Genomic DNA, 25233 nt, shown 5'->3' on the forward strand with positions numbered 1-25233 from the left:
TCTACTCAGTAATTCTTCAATATCACTCTCTCTTATTTGCTGCATTTCAGTAGCTGATAAATCCTACCAGAAAGGTTAACCCAATGAGTCCCACCGCGATGCCGGCTCCATTTGGACTTCTAACCCCTTTTAAAGCTTCAGCTACAGACTTCTGGGTACCATTGGATTAGTAACTTTCTTCTGCATCCATTGGTACCAACCGTTAATTAGTCTGTGATTTAACGGGGGCTGAGTTAGAGCGGTGTTTGTGAGACAAGATCTTTTTACAGGAACAACAGTAGAGCCTGAATGGTTTGAGCAACAAACTATTAAAAGCCATCTAATAAAACGATTCTCACGACACGCACATGTAACATGTTTTGCTCTATGATGCTCACAAGCTACAGAAGAGTGATTCATGGGTAATGGGCTCTTCTACGTAGAAGATCATAGGAAATCCCAGGACATACTGTCTATAATACTGTAATACGCTCACATAGTCGCTGTCACAAACTCCAAACTCCACACAGTTGTCACTGACTAGTTGGATATTCATTTCCCACTGAGCAAACAGTTTCTGTACTTCCAGCTTCATATCAATTCTGTTTTTTGCTTTGGCGGCCCTTGTTTTTTTTATAGTTTCTTTGTCAATAAAACTCATGGATGTAACTGTTTGCCAAATTGTTTAGTGTTTTACATGTAGCCCTGATTCTCCTGAGATGTTGTTGATGTTGTTAAACACTTCATTTTGATGCTAAATACACTGAATAATATATAAATGCAACCTGCACAGTGTTGGGACCATGTTTCATGAATTGGAGAAAAGAAAATCACAGAAATGTTCCATACTCGCAAAAAGCGTATTTCCCTCAAATGTTGTGCACAAATTAGTTTACATTCATGCCAGTGAGCATTTCCATCCACCTGACAGGTGTGGCATATCAAGAAGCTGTTTAAACAGCATGATCATTACCTTGTGCTGGGGACAATAAAAGGCCACTTTAAATGTGCAGTTTTGTCACACAACACAATGCTACAAAACAGTCTCAAGTTTTGAGGGAGCGTGCAATTGGAATGCTGACTGCAGGAATGTCTACCAGAGCTGTTGCCAGAGAATTTAATGTTAATTTATCTACTATGAGCTGCCTCCAACGTCATTTTAGAGATTTTGGCAGTACTTCCAACCAGCCTCACAACTGCAGATCACATGTTACTGAGGAGTAGTTGTGGGGGAAAAACACACTGATTTTCTGGGCCTGGCTCACCAGTAGGGTGGGCCTATGCTCTCCTAGGCCCACCAATAGCTACGCCCCTTCCCAGTCATGTGAAATCCATAGATTAGGGCCTAATGAATGTATTTCCATTGACTGATTTTCTTATATGAACTGTAACTCAGTAGAATCTTTGAAATTGTTGCATGTTGCGTTTATATTTTTGCTTAGTATTTAAGGGCTGGACATGCAGATGAATGAAAAGCAGATTTGTTTTCTGGGGTCTCAGATAGGGTTAACAACGGACTTTATTCAATATTTAATTAGGCATCTCTGGACTGATAGGGTTAACAACGGACTTTATTCAATATTTAATTAGGCATCTCTGGACTGATAGGGTTAACAACGGACTTTATTCAATATTTAATTAGGCATCTCTGGACTGATAGGGTTAACAACGGACTTTATTCAATATTTAATTAGGCATCTCTGGACTGATAGGGTTAACAACGGACTTTATTCAATATTTAAATAGGCATCTCTGGACTGATAGGGTTAACAACGGACTTTATTCAATATTTAATTAGGCATCTCTGGACTGATAGGGTTAACAACGGACTTTATTCAATATTTAATTAGGCATCTCTGGACTGATAGGGTTAACAACGGACTTTATTCAATATTTAATTAGGCATCTCTGGACTGATAGGGTTAACAACGGACTTTATTCAATATTTAATTAGGCATCTCTGGACTGATAGGGTTAACAACGGACTTTATTCAATATTTAATTAGGCATCTCTGGACTGATAGGGTTAACAACGGACTTTATTCAATATTTAAATAGGCATCTCTGGACTGATAGGGTTAACAACGGACTTTATTCAATATTTAATTAGGCATCTCTGGACTGATAGGGTTAACAACGGACTTTATTCAATATTTAATTAGGCATCTCTGGACTGATAGGGTTAACAACGGACTTTATTCAGTATTTAATTAGGCATCTCTGGACTGATAGGGTTAACAACGGACTTTATTCAGTATTTAATTAGGCATCTCTGGACTGATAGGGTTAACGACTGACTTTAATTAGGCATCTCTGGACTGATAGGGTTAACAGCGGACTTTATTCAATATTTAATTAGGCATCTCTGGACTGATAGGGTTAACAACGGACTTTATTCAATATTTAATTAGGCATCTCTGGACTGATAGGGTTAACGACTGACTTTATTCAATATTTAATTTGGCATCCCTGGACTGATAGGGTTAACGACTGACTATATTCAATATTTAAATAGGCATCTCTGGACTGATAGGGTTAACAACGGACTTTATTCAATATTTAATTAGGCATCTCTGGACTGATAGGGTTAACGACTGACTTTATTCAATATTTAATTAGGCATCTCTGGACTGATAGGGTTAACAACGGACTTTATTCAATATTTAATTAGGCATCTCTGGACTGATAGGGTTAACAACGGACTTTATTCAATATTTAATTAGGCATCTCTGGACTGATAGGGTTAACAACGGACTTTATTCAATATTTAATTAGGCATCTCTGGACTGATAGGGTTAACGACTGACTTTATTCAATATTTAATTAGGCATCTCTGGACTGATAGGGTTAACAACGGACTTTATTCAATATTTAATTAGGCATCTCTGGACTGATAGGGTTAACAACGGACTTTATTCAATATTTAAATAGGCATCTCTGGACTGATAGGGTTAACAACGGACTTTATTCAATATTTAAATAGGCATCTCTGGACTGATAGGGTTAACAACGGACTTTATTCAATATTTAATTAGGCATCTCTGGACTGATAGGGTTAACAACGGACTTTATTCAATATTTAATTAGGCATCTCTGGACTGATAGGGTTAACAACTGACTTTATTCAGTATTTAATTAGGCATCTCTGGACTGATAGGGTTAACAACGGACTTTAATTAGGCATCTCTGGACTGATAGGGTTAACAGCGGACTTTATTCAATATTTAATTAGGCATCTCTGGACTGATAGGGTTAACGACTGACTTTATTCAATATTTAATTAGGCATCTCTGGACTGATAGGGTTAACAGCGGACTTTATTCAATATTTAATTAGGCATCTCTGGACTGATAGGGTTAACAATGGACTTTATTCAATATTTAATTAGGCATCTCTGGACTGATAGGGTTAACAACTGACTTTATTCAATATTTAATTAGGCATCTCTGGACTGATAGGGTTAACAATGGACTTTATTCAATATTTAATTAGGCATCCCTGGACTGATAGGGTAAACAACGGACTTTATTCAATATTTAATTTGGCATCCCTGGACTGATAGGGTTAACAACGGACTTTATTCAATATTTAATTTGGCATCTGTCTGTGTCGGCACAGAATGTTGTTATTCTGCTTATCTCTGCAGGGGAAATCTTGGTTCCGCATCCTAACCCACTTTCCCTAAAAGGCACTCTGCTCCCTTTATAGTGCACTACTTATAGTGCACTACCATATGGATCCTGGTCAAAAGTAGTGCACTATATATGAAATAGAGTGCTGTTTTGGACACAGTACTATTTATGACATTTCTTTCCTCCCCTGGCGGTCACTGAACCACCCCACTCCCTCTTCAGATGAAAGCTCGAAAAACAGACATAGAAAATGGCACCGTGTCTGGGAAAATATGGCTTTCATGTTTTCTCTCTCACATCATATCAGGCAGGAACAAGCTTTCACTTCAGAATGAGATGGGGTGTGATTCTAGACAGATGTAATTGGTCTATTGTGGATTACTCATATACGATAGTGCATTGACAGTATCAGGCCTGTTGTATTGTACATATGGGATCTGAATATATTGGCAACACCATGAGCTCATTTATATAGAGCCCACAGTGTTTTTTATATAGAGCCCACAGTGTTTTTTTTATATAGAGCCCACAGTGTTATTTATATAGAGCCCACAGTGTTATTTATATAGAGCCCGCGGTGTTATTTATATAGAGCCCACGGTGTTATTTATATAGAGCCCACGGTGTTATTTATATAGAGCCCACAGCGTTATTTATATAGAGCCCACAGCATTATTTATATAGAGCCCACAGCGTTATTTATATAGAGCCCACAGTGTTATTTATATAGAGCCCACAGTGTTATTTATATAGAGCCCACAGTGTTATTTATATAGAGCCCACGGTGTTATTTATATAGAGCCCACAGTGTTATTTATATAGAGCCCACAGTGTTATTTATATAAAGCCCACAGCGTTATTTATATAGAGCCCACTGTGTTATTTACTATGTCCTGTAGGGGGAGAGAAGCAGGACCCTTACTATGTCCTGTAGGGGGAGAGCAGCAGGCACCCTGACTACGTCCTGTAGTGGGAGAGCAGCAGGCACCCTTACTCTGTCCTGCAGTGGGAGAGCAGCAGGCACCCTTACTATGTCCTGCAGTGGGAGAGCAGCAGGCACCCTTACTCTGTCCTGCAGTGGGAGAGCAGCAGGCACCCTTACTATGTCCTGCAGTGGGAGAGCAGCAGGCACCCTTACTCTGTCCTGCAGTGGGAGAGCAGCAGGCACCCTTACTATGTCCTGCAGTGGTAGAGCAGCAGGCACCATTAGTATGCCCTGCAGTGGGAGAGCAGCAGGCACCATTAGTATGCCCTGCAGTGGGAGAGCAGCAGGCACCATTAGTATGTCCTGCAGTGGGAGAGCAGCAGGCACCATTAGTATGCCCTGCAGTGGGAGAGCAGCAGGCACCATTAGTATGTCCTGCAGTGGGAGAGCAGCAGGCACCATTAGTATGTCCTGCAGTGGGAGAGCAGCAGGCACCATTAGTATGCCCTGCAGTGGGAGAGCAGCAGGCACCATTAGTATGCCCTGCAGTGGGAGAGCAGCAGGCACTATTAGTATGCCCTGCAGTGGGAGAGCAGCAGGTACCATTAGTATGCCCTGCAGTGGGAGAGCAGCAGGCACTATTAGTATGCCCTGCAGTGCGAGAGCAGCAGGCACTATTAGTATGCCCTGCAGTGCGAGAGCAGCAGGCACTATTAGTATGCCCTGCAGTGCGAGAGCAGCAGGCACTATTAGTATGCCCTGCAGTGCGAGAGCAGCAGGCACTATTTGTATGCCCTGCAGTGCGAGAGCAGCAGGCACTATTTGTATGCCCTGCAGTGGGAGAGCAGCAGGCACTATTAGTATGCCCTGCAGTGCCGCTCTAGCCTTTTCAGACAGAGGATGTGAATGGTTGTTGGCAGGGTGGCCAAAGACAAGTAATAATTGTTAAAATACTACTACTAATACTACCACTAATAATAGTAATACTGCTAATAATAATAATACTGCTAATAATAATACTAAATAATAATAATACTGCTAATAATAATACTAAATAATAATAATACTGCTAATACTGCTACTACTAATAATAATAATACTGCTAATAATAATACTAAATAATAATAATACTGCTAATACTGCTACTACTAATAATAATAATACTGCTAATAATAATACTAAATAATAATAATACTAAATAATAATAATACTGCTAATAATAATACTAAATAATAATAATACTGCTAATACTGCTACTACTAATAATAATAATACTGCTAATAATAATACTAAATAATAATAATACTGCTAATACTGCTACTAATACTAATACTGCTACTACTAATAATACTGCTAATAATAATAATTTGGTGGGTGCTGATATTTGTCCTGTTTCACAAGTGTGTATTATACTTGTGTGAATTGCGTATAAGACACCCTTGGAGAGTAGGGTCACGGCCAGGGTCAGCCATCATCAACGGTGACCCTGGAGCAATTATATAGAGAATAGGGCACTATATAGAGAATAGGGTGCCATTTGGGACACAGACTTGATCCATACAGTGTTATGTGAATGGGAAATGTTTCAGTTGATACAGTTCTGTCCATGTTTAGTATGGATCATTGTCTGATGTGGTCGGTTCAGAGAAAATTATTATTTCCTATTTCATGTCTGATTAGAATGGAAGTTACGATGGTGTTCATTAGGGAACCCCGTAGCAAAACGTTTTGCATCGGAAAACAAAAAATGTCTTATTGGACAAGTTTAGGTGCTACTGCCCATTTAAACTTTGTTTCGGACTGTTTTCTTCCGTTTCGTGCCTTATAAACGTGACCCGGGTCATGATGTTCCCCCAGACCCATGTGATAGTCTATATTGAGAAATCTGTTGTTTTACCAAGTTCTTAAAGGCTTTTAAAACTGTGAAACAGGTCAGAGGAAGTGTTTGACAAGGTGCCAGGGCAAGCAGATGTGTATCTGTGATCTATCCATCACCCCTCTCTCTAAATTAATCATCCATCACTCCTCTTTATAACTGTATCATTCATCACCCCTCTCTCTGAATGAATCATCCATCACTCCTCTTTATAACTGTATCATCATCACCCCTCTCTCTAAATGAATCATCCATCACTCCTCTCTCTGAATGAATCATCCATCACCCCTCTCTCTAAATTAATCATCCATCACTCCTCTTTATAACTGTATCATTCATCACCCCTCTCTCTAAATGAATCATCCATCACTCCTCTTTATAACTGTATCATCCATCACCCCTCTCTATAACTGCATCATCCATCACTCCTCTCTATAACTGTATCATCCATCACTCCTCTTTATAACTGTATCATCCATCCCTCCTCTCTATAACTCCATCATCCATCATCCATCCTATCTATAACTGTATCATCCATCCCTCATCATCCATCTATAACTGTATCATCCATCACCCCTCTCTCATCCAACTGTATCATCCATCACTCCTCTCTCTAAATTAATCATCCATCACCCCTCTCTCTAAATGAATCATCCATCACTCCTCTCTATAACTGTATCATCCATCACTCCTCTCTATAACTGTATCATCCATCACTCCTCTCTATAACTGTATCATCCATCACTCCTCTCTATAACTGTATCATCCATCCCTCCTCTCTATAACTGTATCATCCATCACTCCTCTCTATAACTGTATCATCCATCACTCCTCTCTATAACTGTATCATCCACCACTCCTCTCTATAACTGTATCATCCATCACTCCTCTCTATAACACTATCATTAACCACAAGACATATTTTTAACTCCTCTTAGCTGGCCTTGTGCTTTATCACTAAACAGGTAGTTGATGGGACTGACTGATCATGTAGCGAATCATATTGAGCTGCAGAGAGACAATATACTCACCACTCAGTCAGCTTTGATTGAATTAAAAATCCAATCTAAGGCCGCTTGCCTCTAAAGCGTTATTAATCAAAGCTGAGCCACCCCTCGCCTTTCTCTAATCAGCTCTCCTTGTATGGTTCCTGGTCAACAATAGTGCTCTATAATGGTAATGGGATGCCATTAGGGACACAGCCTCAGTGTACATACTCTCAACCTATTACAGCACAGCTGTGGCCTCTCCCTGAGGTCAGAGCCAATGGAATGCACCGGTTGCTATTTGTTCTCTTGACTGGCGGGGATGGGGGGCGATTGGTGCTTAGCAGGAGACACGCCAAACCCGCCCACCCAGTGCTGTGTTGTCTCTGGATGATCCCTCCTCATCCCTGGTACTCCTGTAATCTCTGCTAATCCAGGCTGCTCCCGGTGTGTGTGGATTGTGGTCGGCGCCACTGGTGTGTGTGCGTGCATGTGTTAATATGTCACTGGGTGTTATGTTACCCCACCCCTTCTGGTGACCTGAGCAGACTCCTCCTCCTCATCCATTCAGTCACCATGCTGTTGTCAGTATGATGTTGTGATCTGTTGTCAGTGGGGTGTTGTGGTTTGTTGTCAGTATGGTGTTGTGGTCTGTTGTCAGTATGGTGTTGTGGTCTGTTGTCAGTAGGGTGTTGTCAGTAGGGTGTTGTGGTCTGTTGTCAGTAGGGTGTTGTGGTCTGTTGTCAATATGGTGTTGTGGTCTGCATAGTGTTTTCAGTATGGTGTCGTGATCTGTTGTCAGTAGGGTGTTGTGGTCTGTTGTCAGTATGGTGTTGTCAGTATGGTGTTGTGGTCTGTTGTCAGTAGGGTGTTGTGGTCTGTTGTCAGTAGGGTGTTGTGGTCTGTTGTCAGTAGGGTGTTGTGGTCTGTTGTCAGTAGGGTGTTGTGGTCTGTTGTCAGTATGGTGTTGTGGTCTGTTGTCAGTATGGTGTTGTGGTCTGTTGTCAGTATGGTGTTGTGATCTGTTGTCAGTGTGGTGTTGTGATCTGCATAGTGTTGTCAGTTTGGTGTTGTGATCTGTTGTGATCTGCATAGTGTTTTCAGTATGGTGTTGTGATCTGTTGTCAGTATGGTGTTGTGATCTGTTGTCAGTATGGTGTTGTGATCTGCATAGTGTTGTCAGTGTGGTGTTGTGATCTGTTGTCAGTATGGTGTTGTCAGTATGGTGTTGTCAGTGTGGTGTTGTTATCTGTTGTCAGTATGGTGTTGTGATCTGTTGTCAGTGTGGTGTTGTGATCTGCATAGTGTTGTCAGTATGGTGTAGTTGTCAGTATGGTGTTGTCAGTATGGTGTTGTGATCTGTTGTCAGTATGGTGTTGTGATCTGCATAGTGTTGTCAGTATGGTGTTGTGATCTGCATAGTGTTGTCAGTATGGTGTTGTGATCTGCATAGTGTTGTCAGTATGGTGTTGTGATCTGTTGTCAGTATGGTGTTGTAATCTGTTGTCAGTATGGTGTTGTGATCTGCATAGTGTTGTCAGTGTGGTGTTGTGATCTGTTGTCAGTATGGTGTTGTGATCTGTTGTCAGTATGGTGTTGTGATCTGCATAGTGTTGTCAGTGTGGTGTTGTTATCTGTTGTCAGTATGGTGTTGTGGTCTGTTGTCAGTATGGTGTTGTGGTCTGTTGTCAGTATGGTGTTGTGATCTGCATAGTGTTGTCAGTGTGGTGTTGTGGTCTGTTGTCAGTATGGTGTTGTGATCTGCATAGTGTTGTCAGTATGGTGTTGTGATCTGCATAGTGTTTTCAGTATGGTGTTGTGATCTGTTGTCAGTATGGTGTTGTAATCTGTTGTCAGTATGGTGTTGTGATCTGCATAGTGTTGTCAGTGTGGTGTTGTGATCTGTTGTCAGTATGGTGTTGTGATCTGTTGTCAGTATGGTGTTGTGATCTGCATAGTGTTGTCAGTGTGGTGTTGTTATCTGTTGTCAGTATGGTGTTGTGGTCTGTTGTCAGTATGGTGTTGTGGTCTGTTGTCAGTATGGTGTTGTGATCTGCATAGTGTTGTCAGTGTGGTGTTGTGGTCTGTTGTCAGTATGGTGTTGTGATCTGCATAGTGTTGTCAGTGTGGTGTTGTGGTCTGTTTGCAGTAGGGTTTTGTGGTCTGTTGTCGGTATGGTGTTGTCAGTAGGGTGTTGTTGTCGGTATGGTGTTGTCAGTAGGGTGTTGTGGTCTGTTGTCAGTAGGGTGTTGTCGGTATGGTGCTGTCAGTAGGGTGTTGTGGTCTGTTGTCAGTAGGGTGTTGTCGGTATGGTGTTGTCAGTAGGGTGTTGTGGTCTGTTGTCGGTATGGTGTTGTCAGTAGGGTGTTGTGGTCTGTTGTCAGTAGGGTGTTGTCGGTATGGTGTTGTGGTCTGTTGTCAGTAGGGTGTTGTGGTCTGTTGTCAGTAGGGTGTTGTGGTCTGTTGTCAGTAGGGTGTTGTGGTCTGTTGTCAGTAGGGTGTTGTGGTCTGTTGTCAGTAGCGTGTTGTGGTCTGTTGTCAGTAGGGTGTTGTGGTCTGTTGTCAGTAGGGTGTTGTGGTCTGTTGTCAGTAGGGTGTTGTGGTCTGTTGTCAGTAGCGTGTTGTGGTCTGTTGTCAGTAGGGTGTTGTGGTCTGTTGTCAGTAGGGTGTTGTCGGTATGGTGTTGTCAGTATGGTGTTGTCAGTAGGGTGTTGTCAGTAGGGTGTTGTCGGTATGGTGTTGTCAGTAGGGTGTTGTCGGTAGGGTGTTGTCAGTAGGGTGTTGTCAGTAGGGTGTTGTCAGTATGGTGTTGTCAGTAGGGTGTTGTCAGTAGGGTGTTGTCAGTAGGGTGTTGTGTTTTTTTTTTTTTACTAACGTCTGTTCTCCTTTTTTGTCTTTTGTCTTCTTCTTTTTCATCATCCTCTGTTTCTGCTGCTGTGTCCTTCACCACCACCACTGCTGCACACAAACTGACCAACATCACTCTGGTCACCTTGACACCTTGACTACCTGGATGGACTCCCTACCCCCCTCCTCTTTCCCCCTCTTTCTGCCATCTCTCTCTCTCGCTCCCCATCTCTCTCTGTCGCTCCCCATCTCTCTCTCTCGCTCCCCATCTCTCTCTCGCTCCCCATCTCTCTCTCTCCCCCATCTCTCTCTCTCTCTCCCCATCTCCATCTCTCTCTCTCCATCTCTCTCTCTCCATCCCCATCTCTCTCTCTCGCTCCCCATCTCTCTCTCTCCATCTCTCTCTCTCCTCCCCATCTCTCTCTCTCGCTCCCCATCTCTCTCTCTCCATCTCTCTCTCTCGCTCCCCATCTCTCTCTCTCGCTCCCCATCTCTCTCTCTCGCTCCCCATCTCTCTCTCTCTCGCTCCCCATCTCTCTCTCTCTCGCTCCCCATCTCTCTCTCTCTCGCTCCCCATCTCTCTCTCGCTCCCCATCTCTCTCTCGCTCCCCATCTCTCTCTCTCTCGCTCCCCATCTCTCTCTCTCTCGCTCCCCATCTCTCTCTCTCTCGCTCCCCATCTCTCTCTCTCTCGCTCCCCATCTCTCTCTCTCGCTCCCCATCTCTCTCTCTCTCTGCTCCCCATCTCTCTCTCTCGCTCCCCATCTCTCTCTCTCGCTCCCCATCTCTCTCTCTCGCTCCCCATCTCTCTCTCTCGCTCCCCATCTCTCTCTCTCGCTCCCCATCTCTCTCTCTCGCTCCCCATCTCTCTCTCTCGCTCCCCATCTCTCTCTCTCGCTCTCCCCATCTCTCTCTCGCTCCCCATCTCTCTCTCTCGCTCCCCATCTCTCTCTCTCTCTCTCTCTCGCTCCCCATCTCTCTCTCTCGCTCCCCATCTCTCTCTCTCGCTCCCCATCTCTCTCTCGCCATCTCCCTCTCGCTCCCCATCTCTCTCTCGCTCCCCATCTCTCTCTCGCTCCCCATCTCTCTCTCGCTCCCCATCTCTCTCTCGCTCCCCATCTCTCTCTCTCCCTCCCCATCTCTCTCTCGCTCCCCATCTCTCTCTCGCTCCCCATCTCTCTCTCTCTCTCCCCATCTCTCTCTCTCCCCCCATCTCTCTCTCTCTCTCCCCATCTCTCTCTCTCTCGCTCCCCATCTCTCTCTCTCTCGCTCCCCATCTCTCTCTCTCTCGCTCCCCATCTCTCTCTCTCTCGCTCCCCATCTCTCTCTCTCTCGCTCCCCATCTCTCTCTCTCGCTCCCCTCTCTCTCTCTCTCGCTCCCCATCTCCTCTCTCTCGCTCCCCATCTCTCTCTCTCCTCCCCATCTCTCTCTCTCTCGCTCCCCATCTCTCTCTCTCTCGCTCCCCATCTCTCTCTCTCGCTCCCCATCTCTCTCCCCATCTCTCTCTCTCTCGCTCCCCATCTCTCTCTCTCGCTCCCCATCTCTCTCTCTCTCGCTCCCCATCTCTCTCTCTCTCCCCCCATCTCTCTCTCTCTCGCTCCCCATCTCTCTCTCTCTCTGTCCCCATCCCTCCCCCATCTCATCTCTCTCTCTCTCGCTCCCCATCTCTCTCTCTCACTCCCCATCTCTCTCTCTCGCTCCCCATCTCTCTCTCTCGCTCCCCATCTCTCTCTCTCGCTCCCCATCTCTCTCTCTCGCTCCCCATCTCTCTCTCTCGCTCCCCATCTCTCTCTCTCGCTCCCCATCTCTCTCTCTCGCTCCCCATCTCTCAATCTCACCCAACTCTCGCTACCCAACTCTCACTCCCCATCTCTCTCTCTCTCCCCATCTCTGTCTACCTGTCCCCACCCTTCCCCATACCAGCTCCATGCAGAGATCAGAGAGCACCCCACCACATCAGGTAAGCCACTGACCTTTGAAAGGGACAGGAAGGGGTGAGGAGGCGGGGAGAGGCAGGGGTGAGAGGGCTCACAGGGGCAACAGGCTCACGTCCTCCAACTCAACACCTCAACAGGACAGGGATGCATTGGAAGGTTGTGTTACAGTAGCCAGTAGTTTGTGTTTACCTTAAACAAATGTCATGAATTCCAAGTTATAGGAAAGGATTTCTCTGGGTAGGCCAAAAGTTTGGAGTGGGTGAAAGTTGTCTGTAACTATGATATTGTTCATCACATGTATGGCTGAACAGTGCTGATCTAGTTTCACACTAGCTTTATGGTTCTACAGTGCCCTGTTTTGGTGAGCCACAATATTTCCAATAGTCACTGACTCACTGAAATGTCACTTGCAGTTGTTGAGTTCACTATCTAGGCCTACGGCTGGCTGTGTCTCGTATGTCTGAGTTTCTTAGGGGTGGCTTTGACTTTCTTAGGGATGGCGTTGACTTTCTTAGGGATGGCGTTGACTTTCTTAGGGATGGCGTTGACTTTCTTAGGGGTGGCTTTGACTTTCTTAGGGATGGCGTTGACTTTCTTAGGGATGGCGTTGACTTTCTTAGGGGTGGCTTTGACTTTTTTAGTGATGGCGTTGACTTTCTTAGTGATGACGTTGACTTTCTTAGTGATGGCGTTGACTTAGTGGTGGCTTTGACTTTCTTAGGGATGGCGTTGACTTTCTTAGGGATGGCGTTGACTTTCTTAGGGATGGCGTTGACTTTCTTAGGGGTGGCGTTGACTTTCTTAGGGGTGGCGTTGACTTTCTTAGGGGTGGCGTTGACTTTCTTAGGGATGGCGTTGACTTTCTTAGGGATGGCGTTGACTTTCTTAGGGATGGCGTTGACTTTCTTAGGGATGGCGTTGACTTAGTGGTGGCTTTGACTTTCTTAGGGATGGCGTTGACTTTCTTAGGGATGGCGTTGACTTTCTTAGGGATGGCGTTGACTTTCTTAGGGGTGGCGTTGACTTTCTTAGGGGTGGCGTTGACTTTCTTAGGGGTGGCGTTGACTTTCTTAGGGGTGGCGTTGACTTTCTTAGGGGTGGCGTTGACTTTCTTAGGGATGGCGTTGACTTTCTTAGGGGTGGCGTTGACTTTCTTAGGGATGGCGTTGACTTTCTTAGGGGTGGCGTTGACTTTCTTAGGGGTGGCGTTGACTTTCTTAGGGGTGGCGTTGACTTTCTTAGGGGTGGCGTTGACTTTCTTAGGGATGGCGTTGACTTTCTTAGGGATGGCGTTGACTTTCTTAGGGGTGGCTTTGACTTTCTTAGTGATGGCGTTGACTTAGTGATGGCGTTGACTTTCATAGGGGTGGCGTTGATTTTCCTAGGGTTGGCGTTGCGTTTCCTAGGGTTGGCGTTGCGTTTCCTAGGGTTGGCATAGCAACGGGTATACAGAGATGAGCAGTTTACAGAGGAATAGAGAGTCAGGTGATGTGTCCTATAAAGAGCATTGGTGGCAAATCTGATGGCCGAATGGTAAAGAACATCTAGCTTCTCGAGAACACCTTTACCTGCTGACTGGTGCACTGTAACAGTAGACTGCTTCACTGTAACAGTGGACTGGTAACAGTGGACTGCTTCACTGTAACAGTGGACTCCTTCACTGTAACAGTAGACTGGACTAAGACTCACTTTATTGACTGGTGGACTGTAACAGTAGACTGCTTCACTGTAACAGTGGACTCTTCACTGTAAAGTGGACTGCTTACTGTAACAGTGGACTGCTTCACTGTAACAGTGGACTGCTTCACTGTAACAGTGGACTGCTTCACTGTAACAGTGGACTGCTTCACTGTAACAGTGGACTGCTTCACTGTAACAGTGGACTGCTTCACTGTAACAGTGGACTGCTTCACTGTAACAGTGGACTGCTGTACTAACACTCACTGGAAACCTTATTGACTGGTGGACTGTAACAGTAGACTGCTTCACTGTAACAGTAGACTGCTTCACTGTAACAGTGGACTGCTTCACTGTAACAGTAGACTGCTTCACTGTAACAGTAGACTGCTGCACTAAGACACACTGTAAACCTTATTGACTAGTAGACTGTAACAGTAGACTGCTTCACTGTAACAGTAGACTGCTGCACTGTAACAGTGGACTGCTTCACTGTAACAGTAGACTGCTGCACTAAGACTCACTGTAAACCTTATTGACTGGTGGACTGTAACAGTAGACTGCTTCACTGTAACAGTAGACTGCTGCACTGTAACAGTAGACTGCTTCACTGTAACAGTAGACTGCTTCACTGTAACAGTAGATTGCTTCACTGTAACAGTAGACTGCTGCACTAAGACTCACTGTAAACCTTATTGAGTGGTGGACTGTAACAGTAGACTGCTTCACTGTAACAGTAGACTGCTTCACTGTAACAGTAGACTGCTTCACTGTAACAGTAGATTGCTCACTAACAGTAGACTGCTGCACTAAGACTCACTGGAAACCTTATTGACTGTAACAGTAGACTGCTTCACTGTAACAGTAGACTGCTTCACTGTAACCGTAGACTGCTTTACTGTAACAGTAGATTGCTTCACTGTAACAGTGGACTGCTTCACTGTAACAGTAGACTGCTGTACTAAGACTCACTGGCAACCTTATTGAGTGGTGGACTGTAACAGTAGACTGCTTCACTGTAACAGTAGACTGCTGCACTGTAACAGTAGACTGCTTCACTGTAACAGTAGACTGCTTCACTGTAACAGTAGATTGCTTCACTGTAACAGTAGACTGCTGCACTAAGACTCACTGTAAACCTTATTGAGTGGTGGACTGTAACAGTAGACTGCTTCACTGTAACAGTAGACTGCTTCACTGTAACAGTAGATTGCTCACTAACAGTAGACTGCTGCACTAAGACTCACTGGAAACCTTATTGACTGTAACAGTAGACTGCTTCACTGTAACAGTAGACTGCTTTACTGTAACAGTAGATTGCTTCACTGTAACAGTGGACTGCTTCACTGTAACAGTAGACTGCTGTACTAAGACTCACTGGCAACCTTATTGAGTGGTGGACTGTAACAGTAGACTGCTTCACTGTAACAGTAGACTGCTGTACTAAGACTCACTGGAAACCTTAGAGTGAATTTTCCCTTTAATTAAGAGCACTACTAGATGGTTTCTCTGTGCATTTTCCCTTTAAGAGTGCTACTAGGCACAATGTGTTCTCTAGCTAGGATGTTATTCATTAAATATGCTGTGTGTGCTTCACATACACTAAACCAAATCTCGTTAACCTTTTGCCATAGAGTTAAGAAGTGTTCGTACTATACTGAGATATCCTCTGCATTAATATGTTATAACGCTGCAGGGTGACGTTTCCGCTAAGTACAGATCTAGGATCAGCTTACCCTCCCAATCCTAACCTTAACCGTTAGTGGGGAAAATGCAACTTTAGGTGCAACTTCACCCTACTCCTCGTTAGATGGAATCTTTGCAGCCGTGCCACTAGAGGGCACTGTGTCATCATCATCTGTCATCACCAGTGGGGGAGGAGAACCCCTGCTGCTCAGCCTGTTGGTCAGCAGATACAAATTAATATCTCTCTCTCCCTTTTCTCCCCCTCACTCTCTCTCTTTTCCCTTTTCTCCCTCTCACTCTCTTTCCCTTTTCTCCCCCTCTCTCTCTTTCCCTTTTCTCCCCCTCTCTTTCCTCTTTTCCCTCCCCCTCTCTCTCTTTCCCTTTTCTCCCCCTCTCTTTCTCTCTTTCCCTTTTCTCTCTCTCTCTTTCCCGTTTCTCCTCTCTCTCTCTCTCTCTCTCCTTTCTCTCCCTCTCTCTCTTTCTCTCTCTCTTCTTTCCCTTTTCTCCCCCTCTCTCTCTCTCTCTCTCTCCCTTTTCTCCCTCTCTCTTTCTCTCTCTCTCTCTCTCTCTCTTCTCTCCCTCCTCTTTCTCTCTCTCTCTCTCTTTCCCTTTTCTCCCCCTCTTTCTCTCTCTCTCTTTCCCTTTTCTCTCTCTCTCTTTCACTTTTCTCCCCCTCTCTCTCTCTTTCCTTTTCTCCCCCTCTCTCTCTCTTTCCCTTTTCTCCCCCTCTCTCTCTCTTTCCCTTTTCTCCCCCTCTCTTTCCTTTTTCTCCCTCTCTTTCTCTCTCTTTCTCGCTTTCGCTCTCCTCCAGCTGCCTTAATTCCCAGTGATGACCCCGTCCTATTGACCCCAGGGAGAATGAGCCAGCGAAGCCAGGGGAAGGAGCGAGAGAAGAGGGAGGAGAAGGAGAAGGAGCGAGAGAAGAGGGAGGAGAAGGAGAAGGAGCGAGAGAAGAGGGAGGAGAAGGAGAAGGAGCGAGAGAAGAGGGAGGAGAAGGAGAAGGAGCGAGAGAAGAGGGAGGAGAAGGAGAAGGAGCGAGAGAAGAGGGAGGAGAAGGAGCGAGAGAAGAGGGAGGAGAAGGACAGAGAGGAGAAGAAGGAGAAGGACAGAGAGGAGAAGAAGGAGAAGGATGGGAGCCTCCACACCCCCAGCAGAGATCACCTCGCCAGCCCCTCTTCCCTCAGCCCGGGGCTCAGCTACACCCATGGTAAGACCACCTTCTTCTTCCAGGCATACTTTGCCCTCTAAGCACAGACCCAGGGTCAGGTATCTCTCAATCTCTGTACTAACCTCAATATTCCTGAACCACGGTGTCCTCTGGAGGTTGATGGGCTCTGCTAGGCTCCATGCAACCTTCAGGGTTGAAGCAGATACCAGGGGAAGCCCAGAGGTTACCAATGCTCGAAGCAAAAGGATCTGATGTTTTTATTGAGACTTGTATATGACAAGGCATTGGGAGTGTTTTAAGGTGGTTTTGGAAGGTTTTACCCTCCAAATGTCAAAAATGGTTCATCCAATACACGACAGTACCTTCCTTCTGGAATATTCCATTATCTACCACCAGAGGGAGCAGAAGCTAAAAGGAAAAACAAATATTTTTCTCTCCTCATTCTAGAGCACCTTCAAATCATGTGTCTGCATTCTATCAGAACAAGCAACACTTCTCTCAAAAGAGACCTGAGTGGTGCGGTTGGGGGGACTTTTACAACTGGGCAACCAGTCGTTGCACAAAAGGAAATAATTCTGGGATAGAACCATAATAATAAAAAAATCCCTGCCTTGAGTATAAGAAGGGCAGATGGTTGCATTGATATTGATAGTACCTAGGCCTCTATACAGCTCTGAGATGTAGGCTGGTAAATGACAGAAATTACTTTTATTAGCTAACTCTAAGCCAATACATCCAGTGTTATTTTCCTAGTGTCAGTTTCTCAGTTGTGGTTATTGCTGGTTTGCTCTTCTGAATATAAGACTGTAGGCCGAGCGCTTCACAAGTAAGCACTTCACAGGTAATGCCGTCCTAAAGGGCAGAGAATCCAATAAGGATGAAAGGCTGGGAGGCAACAATGCCGGTGATCTGTATCCTTCAGTCAGTGTGAACAGGCAGGTGGTGAACACTTGTGACGGCCGTCGTGACATTTACCAGTCTGTTATTGGTCCAACGTCACTACCCCCTCCATTTATCATGACACCACATTGGATCCATCTCAAATGGCACCCTATTTCTTTATTTAGTGCCATAGTAGTGCACTAAATGGGACGCAGGCATTAACTCTCTCATATAGCCTTCTCGGATATTGTTTATTCAGAGGCATCAGTAGAGATAATCATGGTGTTCTTCTTAAGGTCTCACAATTTAGAATATTTCCTGCTGTTCAATGGCCATTCCAACTGTTGATTCTTGAAGAATAGAACTTAGAAATGCCTTTTGACCTTCGTACAGCCGTCTCATCATATCAGAACCCTGCATTAAAGGGACCGTTGCTCCACTGTTTGTCTTTCATGGTGGGGCTGTCCCTGGTGGGGCTGCCGTCAGGCTGAAACATAAACTTGGGGCTTTAAAGGCCAACAAGTCCCTCCCCTCTTTAGATTCTGACAAGTGTTCCTACTTACTTGAAAGAGGGGATGTGAATTCCTATCCAAGTTCCACAACAAACGTTCTCTGGGAGAAGAATATGGTTCAGATAGGTTAAACTCTGAAACCATCGGAACTCTTAAGCCCTGGTCCAGGTTTCCATGGTAACCCCCACTGCCTCAAGTAGCTTCTTTATATTGTGAGAGAAATGATGCTGTATTGGTCTCAAACAGTGTTGTATAGTGAGGGAAATGATGCTGTATTGGTCTCAAACAGTGTTGTATAGTGAGGGAAATGATGCTGTATTGGTCTCAAACAGTGTTGTAAATGATGCTCAAACAGTGTTGTATTGGTCTCAAACAGTGTTGTATAGTGAGGGAAATGATGCTTTAAAAACAGTGTTGTATAGTGAGGGAAATGATGCTGTATTGGTCTCAAACAGTGTTGTATAGTGAGGGAAATGATGCTGTATTGGTCTCAAACAGTGTTGTATAGTGAGGGAAATGGTGCTGTATTGGTCTCAAACAGTGTTGTATAGTGAGGGAAATGATGCTGTATTGGTCTCAAACAGTGTTGTATAGTGAGGGAAATGATGCTTTATTGGTCTCAAACAGTGTTGTATTGTGAGGGAAATGATGCTGTATTGGTCTCAAACAGTGCTGTGTGGATCAAGATTGGAAATGATGCTGTATTGGTCTCGAACAATGTTGTGTGGATCAAGATTGGAAATGATGCTATATTGGTCTCGAACAATGTTGTGTGGACCAAGATTGGAAATGATGCTGTATTGGTCTCGAACAATGTTGTGTGGATCAAGATTGGAAATGATGCTGTATTGGTCTCAAACAATGTTGTGTGGATCAAGATGCATTCCATTTCAGCTTCTCTTGACCGGTTGACTGTCCGCCAACTTGCATGTTGTCGGCATGTGTTTGTCTCATGACCTCACTAGTTGGATATAACCAAATAATAATGTTATTTGGATCCTACACAAAACTGATATTTATTCTGAATAGTACAGACCTGGGTAATCAAAGTTTAGATATTCTATAGACCGCAATAATGCCATAAACACATGGTAGGATATTGAATGAGGCTAGATTCCCTCCGCAGATAAGGGACAGCTAAATGCTGAGCTTGTTAATGCAGTCTGTCTCAGTCTCTGCCTGGCTACAGGGAGGTGCCTGCTGTGCTGCAGCTAAGACAGTCTGTACATGGACAGCCTACTAAGCAAGGCCTTTCTCCCTGCCCTGGCACTTACACTAAAATAGACCCAGACCCACCATGTTGACTCTCATGGAAATACAAATCTGCTTTCCAGATACTCTCTCTTTAACTGTCTCTATCTCCTCTCTCACCCTGGCCAGGTAGATGGACAGCAGGAAAGGTGGAGGGAGGGGGGAGCAGGTGGGGACAACCCGGATTTAGGCTCATTCTCAGGGATTACGCCCTGTCACCCGGGGTTAACATGGATGGAGACACCCATCTGAACCAATCGCAGCCCTTTCCTACTTCCTGCCTGGCCATCCACCAATGGGAGGCGGAGTCTGGGGAGCTCAGAGTGTTTTTGCGGGGCCAGTTGGAGATCAAGAGACCCGGATGGACGATCTGGGGGTCTCTGGGCCTGGGCTCGCCCTGGATGTCTGTAGGCTGGGCAAGCACAGCTGGTGGGGAGACATGTATGTATGTAGAGAGAGAGAGAGAGAGCGGTTTCAGTTCACTGGTAAGGACCTTTGTCTCCAATTGACCTTGGTTGGCATTCTCCTTATTTCGCCACGACGGCGGAAGGCAAGTACAGCCGAGTCATATTAATATGGTAGTGTCTCTGTAGCTAAGCAGCTGCTAACGGAGATATGCAGCTTTGGCAGTGAATATGTAGCATTAGGAGCGAACAGAGAGATGTAGCATTAGGAGCGAACAGTGTGGCTCGCTGTACAGAGACCCCCCAGACCCTCTATGAATAGTAACACCAGTGTTGTGTTACTGGTTATCTCGGATCCCAGGCCCAAATCTTACGTGTTCTAGCCTTCTACTCAATTTGTAGTCTGTCATGAGAGACTATGTTGATACTAGGGCCGGGACGATACCAGTATCGCAATATTTGGCTAAAATAAAGTCAGGAAACAGACCTGATGTATCTGAAATATTGTGTACTGTAGTTTGAAAAATAAATAAATGTGATTCTAGATGACAACATGATGATGTTTGTTTCCAACAGTAGGGCTGTTTTCCTAAAGAAGTTAAATCATCTCTGTGTTTTGTTTCCTTGCCACGATACTAAGGAGTAAAGTGATACTGGTATGATCGCGGCCCTGATGCACTCCATGGCTGCGGCCCTAATGGAACCCTATTAGAACCCTACCTATATAATGTACTACTTTTGACCAGGGCACATGGGGCTCTGGTCAAACGTAGTGCACTTTTCTAGGGAATGGGGTGCCATTTGGGATTCAGTCTAGATCATTCAGGTATTGGAACAGAGCAAGGCACTTAACCCTAATTGCTCCATGGTCGCCGGCAGTAATGGCTGATCCCTGTCCGTGACCGTACTCTCCAAGGATGTCTCAGGGGGGATGGGATATATACATTTCTATTTCACACCACACAGGTTGCACACTTGTACATGTGTGAAACAGGAAAAATATAAGCACCCACTATTTGAACTTTGACTTTGCTACATAGTGACTACATCAAGTGAACTGGGCCGTAGAGGTTGTATTCAGAGAGGCTTAGATAGTCTAGAGAGGGACCAGGGTTGTGGGGACTAACGTTGCTTTGAGAGAAAGAGCCATACGCCCCCTTGTTCAACTTGCCATGGTTCTTTCAATAGTCTAGAGAGGGACCAGGGTTGTGGGGACTAACGTTGCTTTGAGAGAAAGAGCCATACGCCCCCTTGTTCAACTTGCCATGGTTCATTCAATAGTCTAGAGAGGGACCAGGGTTGTGGGGACTAACGTTGCTTTGAGAGAAAGATCCATACGCCCCCAACTTGCCATGGTTCATTCAATAGTCTAGCCATGGTTCATTCAATAGTCTACAGAGGGACCAGGGTTGTGGGGACTAATGTTGCTTTGAGAGAAAGAGCCATACGCCCCCTTGTTCAACTTGCCATGGTTCATTCAATAGTCTACAGAGGGACCAGGGTTGTGGGGACTAACGTTGCTTTGAGAGAAAGAGCCATACGCCCCCTTGTTCAACTTGCCATGGTTCATTCCAGGAACATATCTGAATAGATTTGACGAAATATCACTTACCAGCAGTTTGGCTTTTAAATGTTCCCATTCAGAAAGGGTAAATGTCACTATTTCTGCTCCGAAATCAGTGGTTATTTAGTCAGAATGTTATGCTGGTGAGTCTGAGTGCTACAGATGTAGGATCTTAATTTGATAACTCTTCTGTTGCTGTTAATTTTCCTGCACAGCATGAAATGCAATCTTGTCGTGTATTCAAGGGTTAAAATAGCTTCTAATGCTTCTAAATTCCACTTTAAAATGTCAGACTTGATTTGCGCTAATGAATAATGTTTCAACCCCCACAAAAAATGTCCATTAATTATAATCCAGATAATAATTCACATTATTACATTACTGTTGCTGCAGGATTATGTTCTTGCTGTAGCAAACTGGCTCAAATTAAGATCTTACATCTGTAGTTAAAAGCACTGAACTGAAATGGATGTTAATCGATGACAGCACTGTTGACCTATGAGGAGATTAAAAGCCTGTCGTAAAGTACTTGATAGAGGATATTGCGTCTACGCATCTAAATAATAGTATTAATGAATAGCATATCAATTTATAGTGTGTTACACATTGACCTTTACCATAAATATCTACAGCGTTGATTCTTTCTTCTTCTGTGGTATATCTACCTGCACATTTTGCAGACTGTAGTTCTTTGGCTGTGTACCAGGATTAACTCATCGCTGCCCTTTCTGTTGGCCTGTTGGCCTGTTTGGCAGGGTAGGGGGATCATCAAGCACCCAAAGAGCTATGCATGCCTGCTGCTGCTCAATATCTTCCTTCTCCGGAAGCTGTGGCAGATGAGCCTGCCCCACTGCCCAACTTTACTTGATTAAAGGGTTAGGTCACTCAAAACCTGCAAAACGCATCATCACAGTTTCTGCTCTGTACTGAAAGTGCTCTAACTTGACTGCTGACATGAAACATTTCCCGGGGATGTATTTACAGTGGACTAATGAACAAAATACAAAAATATAGTTTTTGAGTGAACTATCCTTTTAAGAAATAAAAACATACTTTGTTGACATTAGACATTAGTTAATGTAGCCAGAATGTAAACATAGCAGAGCACTCTTACCCAGAATGAAATGCCAACCATTGAAACACTATTTACTCAGGATTGCATTGTCCATCCAACGTGACACAGTATTTAGCTATTAGCACTAATATGACCATATTAGATGTTTGGTGTTGAGTTCTTTGAGGTTAAGTACCAGAACGTATCCATTGTTGCCACACCATTTCATATTAAATACCAGGTAAGTACCAGTGGAGACATCAGCTACTGTCAAATAAAGTGCTCCCTGTTGTTGCTCTACTTCCTGATATGCAGATTCCATGTGGTGTACTGTAATGGAGAACCATTGTTTCTTAATCCTGCATGCAGGGGCTAGTGTTACACACAGGGAGATGTGATAGCTAGCCGTCTGTGTAAAAATACAGTGGAGACTGTGGTCCGGTCACAGTGTACGGTAAAGTTGCTCTCGGTGCTGATCTTGGGTCAGTTTGGCCTTTTTCCCCACTATCTGGCTAAGGTTGGGGGAGGGGGAAGGAAACTTCACTCCAGAGTGACTATTGTGGTCAGTCGCTAAAATGCTAATCTGTTCAAGGCACATTAGATGACGACTGTCCAGTCACTTAATGCAGATGTTTCTGTATACATGAATAGCCATGCATCATATATTATGTGTTGGCCTGGACTGTCTTTATCTCCTGATATGTTGACCCAGGCTATTGACCTGGACTGTCTTTATCTCCTGATATGTTGACCCAGGCTATTGACCTGGACTGTCTTTATCTCCTGATATGTTGACCCAGGCTATTGACCTGGACTGTCTTTATCTCCTGATATGTTGACCCAGGCTATTGACCTGGACTGTCTTTATCTCCTGATATGTTGACCCAGGCTATTGACCTGGACTGTCTTTATCTCCTGATATGTTGACCTGGACTGTCTTTATCTCCTGATATGTTGACCCAGGCTATTGACCTGGGCTATCTTTATCTCCTGATATGTTGACCCAGGCTATTGACCTGGACTGTCTTTATCTCCTGATATGTTGACCCAGGCTATTGACCTGGACTGTCTTTATCTCCTGATATGTTGACCCAGGCTATTGACCTGGACTGTCTTTATCTCCTGATATGTTGACCCAGGCTATTGACCTGGGCTGTCTTTATCTCCTGATATGTTGACCCAGGCTATTGACCTGGACTGTCTTTATCTCCTGATATGTTGACCCAGGCTATTGACCTGGACTGTCTTTATCTCCTGATATGTTGACCCAGGCTATTGACCTGGACTGTCTTTATCTCCTGATATGTTGACCTGGGCTGTCTTTATCTCCTGACCTGGACTGTCTTTATCTCCTGATATGTTGACCCAGGCTATTGACCTGGACTGTCTTTATCTCCTGATATGTTGACCCAGGCTATTGACCTGGACTGTCTTTATCTCCTGATATGTTGACCCAGGCTATTGACCTGGACTGTCTTTATCTCCTGATATGTTGACCTGGACTGTCTTTATCTCCTGATATGTTGACCCAGGCTATTGACCTGGGCTGTCTTTATCTCCTGATATGTTGACCCAGGCTATTGACCTGGACTGTCTTTATCTCCTGATATGTTGACCCAGGCTATTGACCTGGACTGTCTTTATCTCCTGATATGTTGACCCAGGCTATTGACCTGGACTGTCTTTATCTCCTGATATGTTGACCCAGGCTATTGACCTGGGCTGTCTTTATCTCCTGATATGTTGACCCAGGCTATTGACCTGGACTGTCTTTATCTCCTGATATGTTGACCCAGGCTATTGACCTGGGCTGTCTTTATCTCCTGATATGTTGACCCAGGCTATTGACCTGGACTGTCTTTATCTCCTGATATGTTGACCCAGGCTATTGACCTGGACTGTCTTTATCTCCTGATATGTTGACCCAGGCTATTGACCTGGACTGTCTTTATCTCCTGATATGTTGACCCAGGCTATTGACCTGGACTGTCTTTATCTCCTGATATGTTGACCTATTGACCTGTCTTTATCTCCTGATATGTTGACCCAGGCTATTGACCTGGGCTATCTTTATCTCCTGATATGTTGACCCAGGCTATTGACCTGGACTGTCTTTATCTCCTGATATGTTGACCCAGGCTATTGACCTGGACTGTCTTTATCTCCTGATATGTTGACCCAGGCTATTGACCTGGACTGTCTTTATCTCCTGATATGTTGACCCAGGCTATTGACCTGGGCTGTCTTTATCTCCTGATATGTTGACCCAGGCTATTGACCTGGACTGTCTTTATCTCCTGATATGTTGACCCAGGCCAGTAGTATGGATATGGTGGACACATGCAGAATGCCTGGGGACTTTGTTTGGCTGGCCCAATATTTGTCTGCAAACACTTACCTAATGTGGGTCCTCCCTAAATACCCTCACGCACTATTTCCTGACATGACAGCGACATGCCCGATGCTTCCGGGTCCAGTAGACTACTACTTTTACCCCCATGGAGGTTGGAGACTGAACCTAACCCAGGGGGTTATGCAAAACACCTCAACTGTTTGTCACATTGTTGGCCCAACACCTTTGTGAAGTTTCTTCGCTCTGTTGTTTGACTTGTTTCTTAAAAATGCCATTTATTAGTTTGGACCAGCTGAACTTTCCTTTGAGGCAGCAGGGTTAGGCCTAAGATTTTGAATTATACGTACTCCAGAAAGTCTTAATTACATGTGTTAATTAGCCTGTTTGCTCAGGGATCTGTGTTTGTGTCCCAAATGGCTCCATATTCCCTGTAAAGTGCACTACTGTTGATCTGGGCCTATAGGGGTCTGGTCAGAAGTAGTGCACTATGTCAGAAATAA

At 44.6% G+C, this 25233-nt stretch overlaps 1 protein-coding gene across 1 annotated transcript in view; it reads left to right on the forward strand.

Annotated features, from left to right (window-relative positions):
* Nucleotides 1-25233, forward strand: part of osbpl8 (oxysterol binding protein-like 8) — a 96158-nt gene that overhangs the window by 12739 nt on the left and 58186 nt on the right. The window contains 1 exon segment of the mRNA XM_046296849.1: nucleotides 16357-16752. Coding sequence (XP_046152805.1) covers nucleotides 16404-16752 — 349 coding nt within the window. The 5' untranslated portion in view covers nucleotides 16357-16403.

The sequence above is a fragment of the Oncorhynchus gorbuscha genome, linkage group LG14 (genome assembly GCF_021184085.1).
Source record: "Oncorhynchus gorbuscha isolate QuinsamMale2020 ecotype Even-year linkage group LG14, OgorEven_v1.0, whole genome shotgun sequence".
In the NCBI taxonomy this organism is placed as follows: domain Eukaryota; kingdom Metazoa; phylum Chordata; class Actinopteri; order Salmoniformes; family Salmonidae; genus Oncorhynchus; species Oncorhynchus gorbuscha.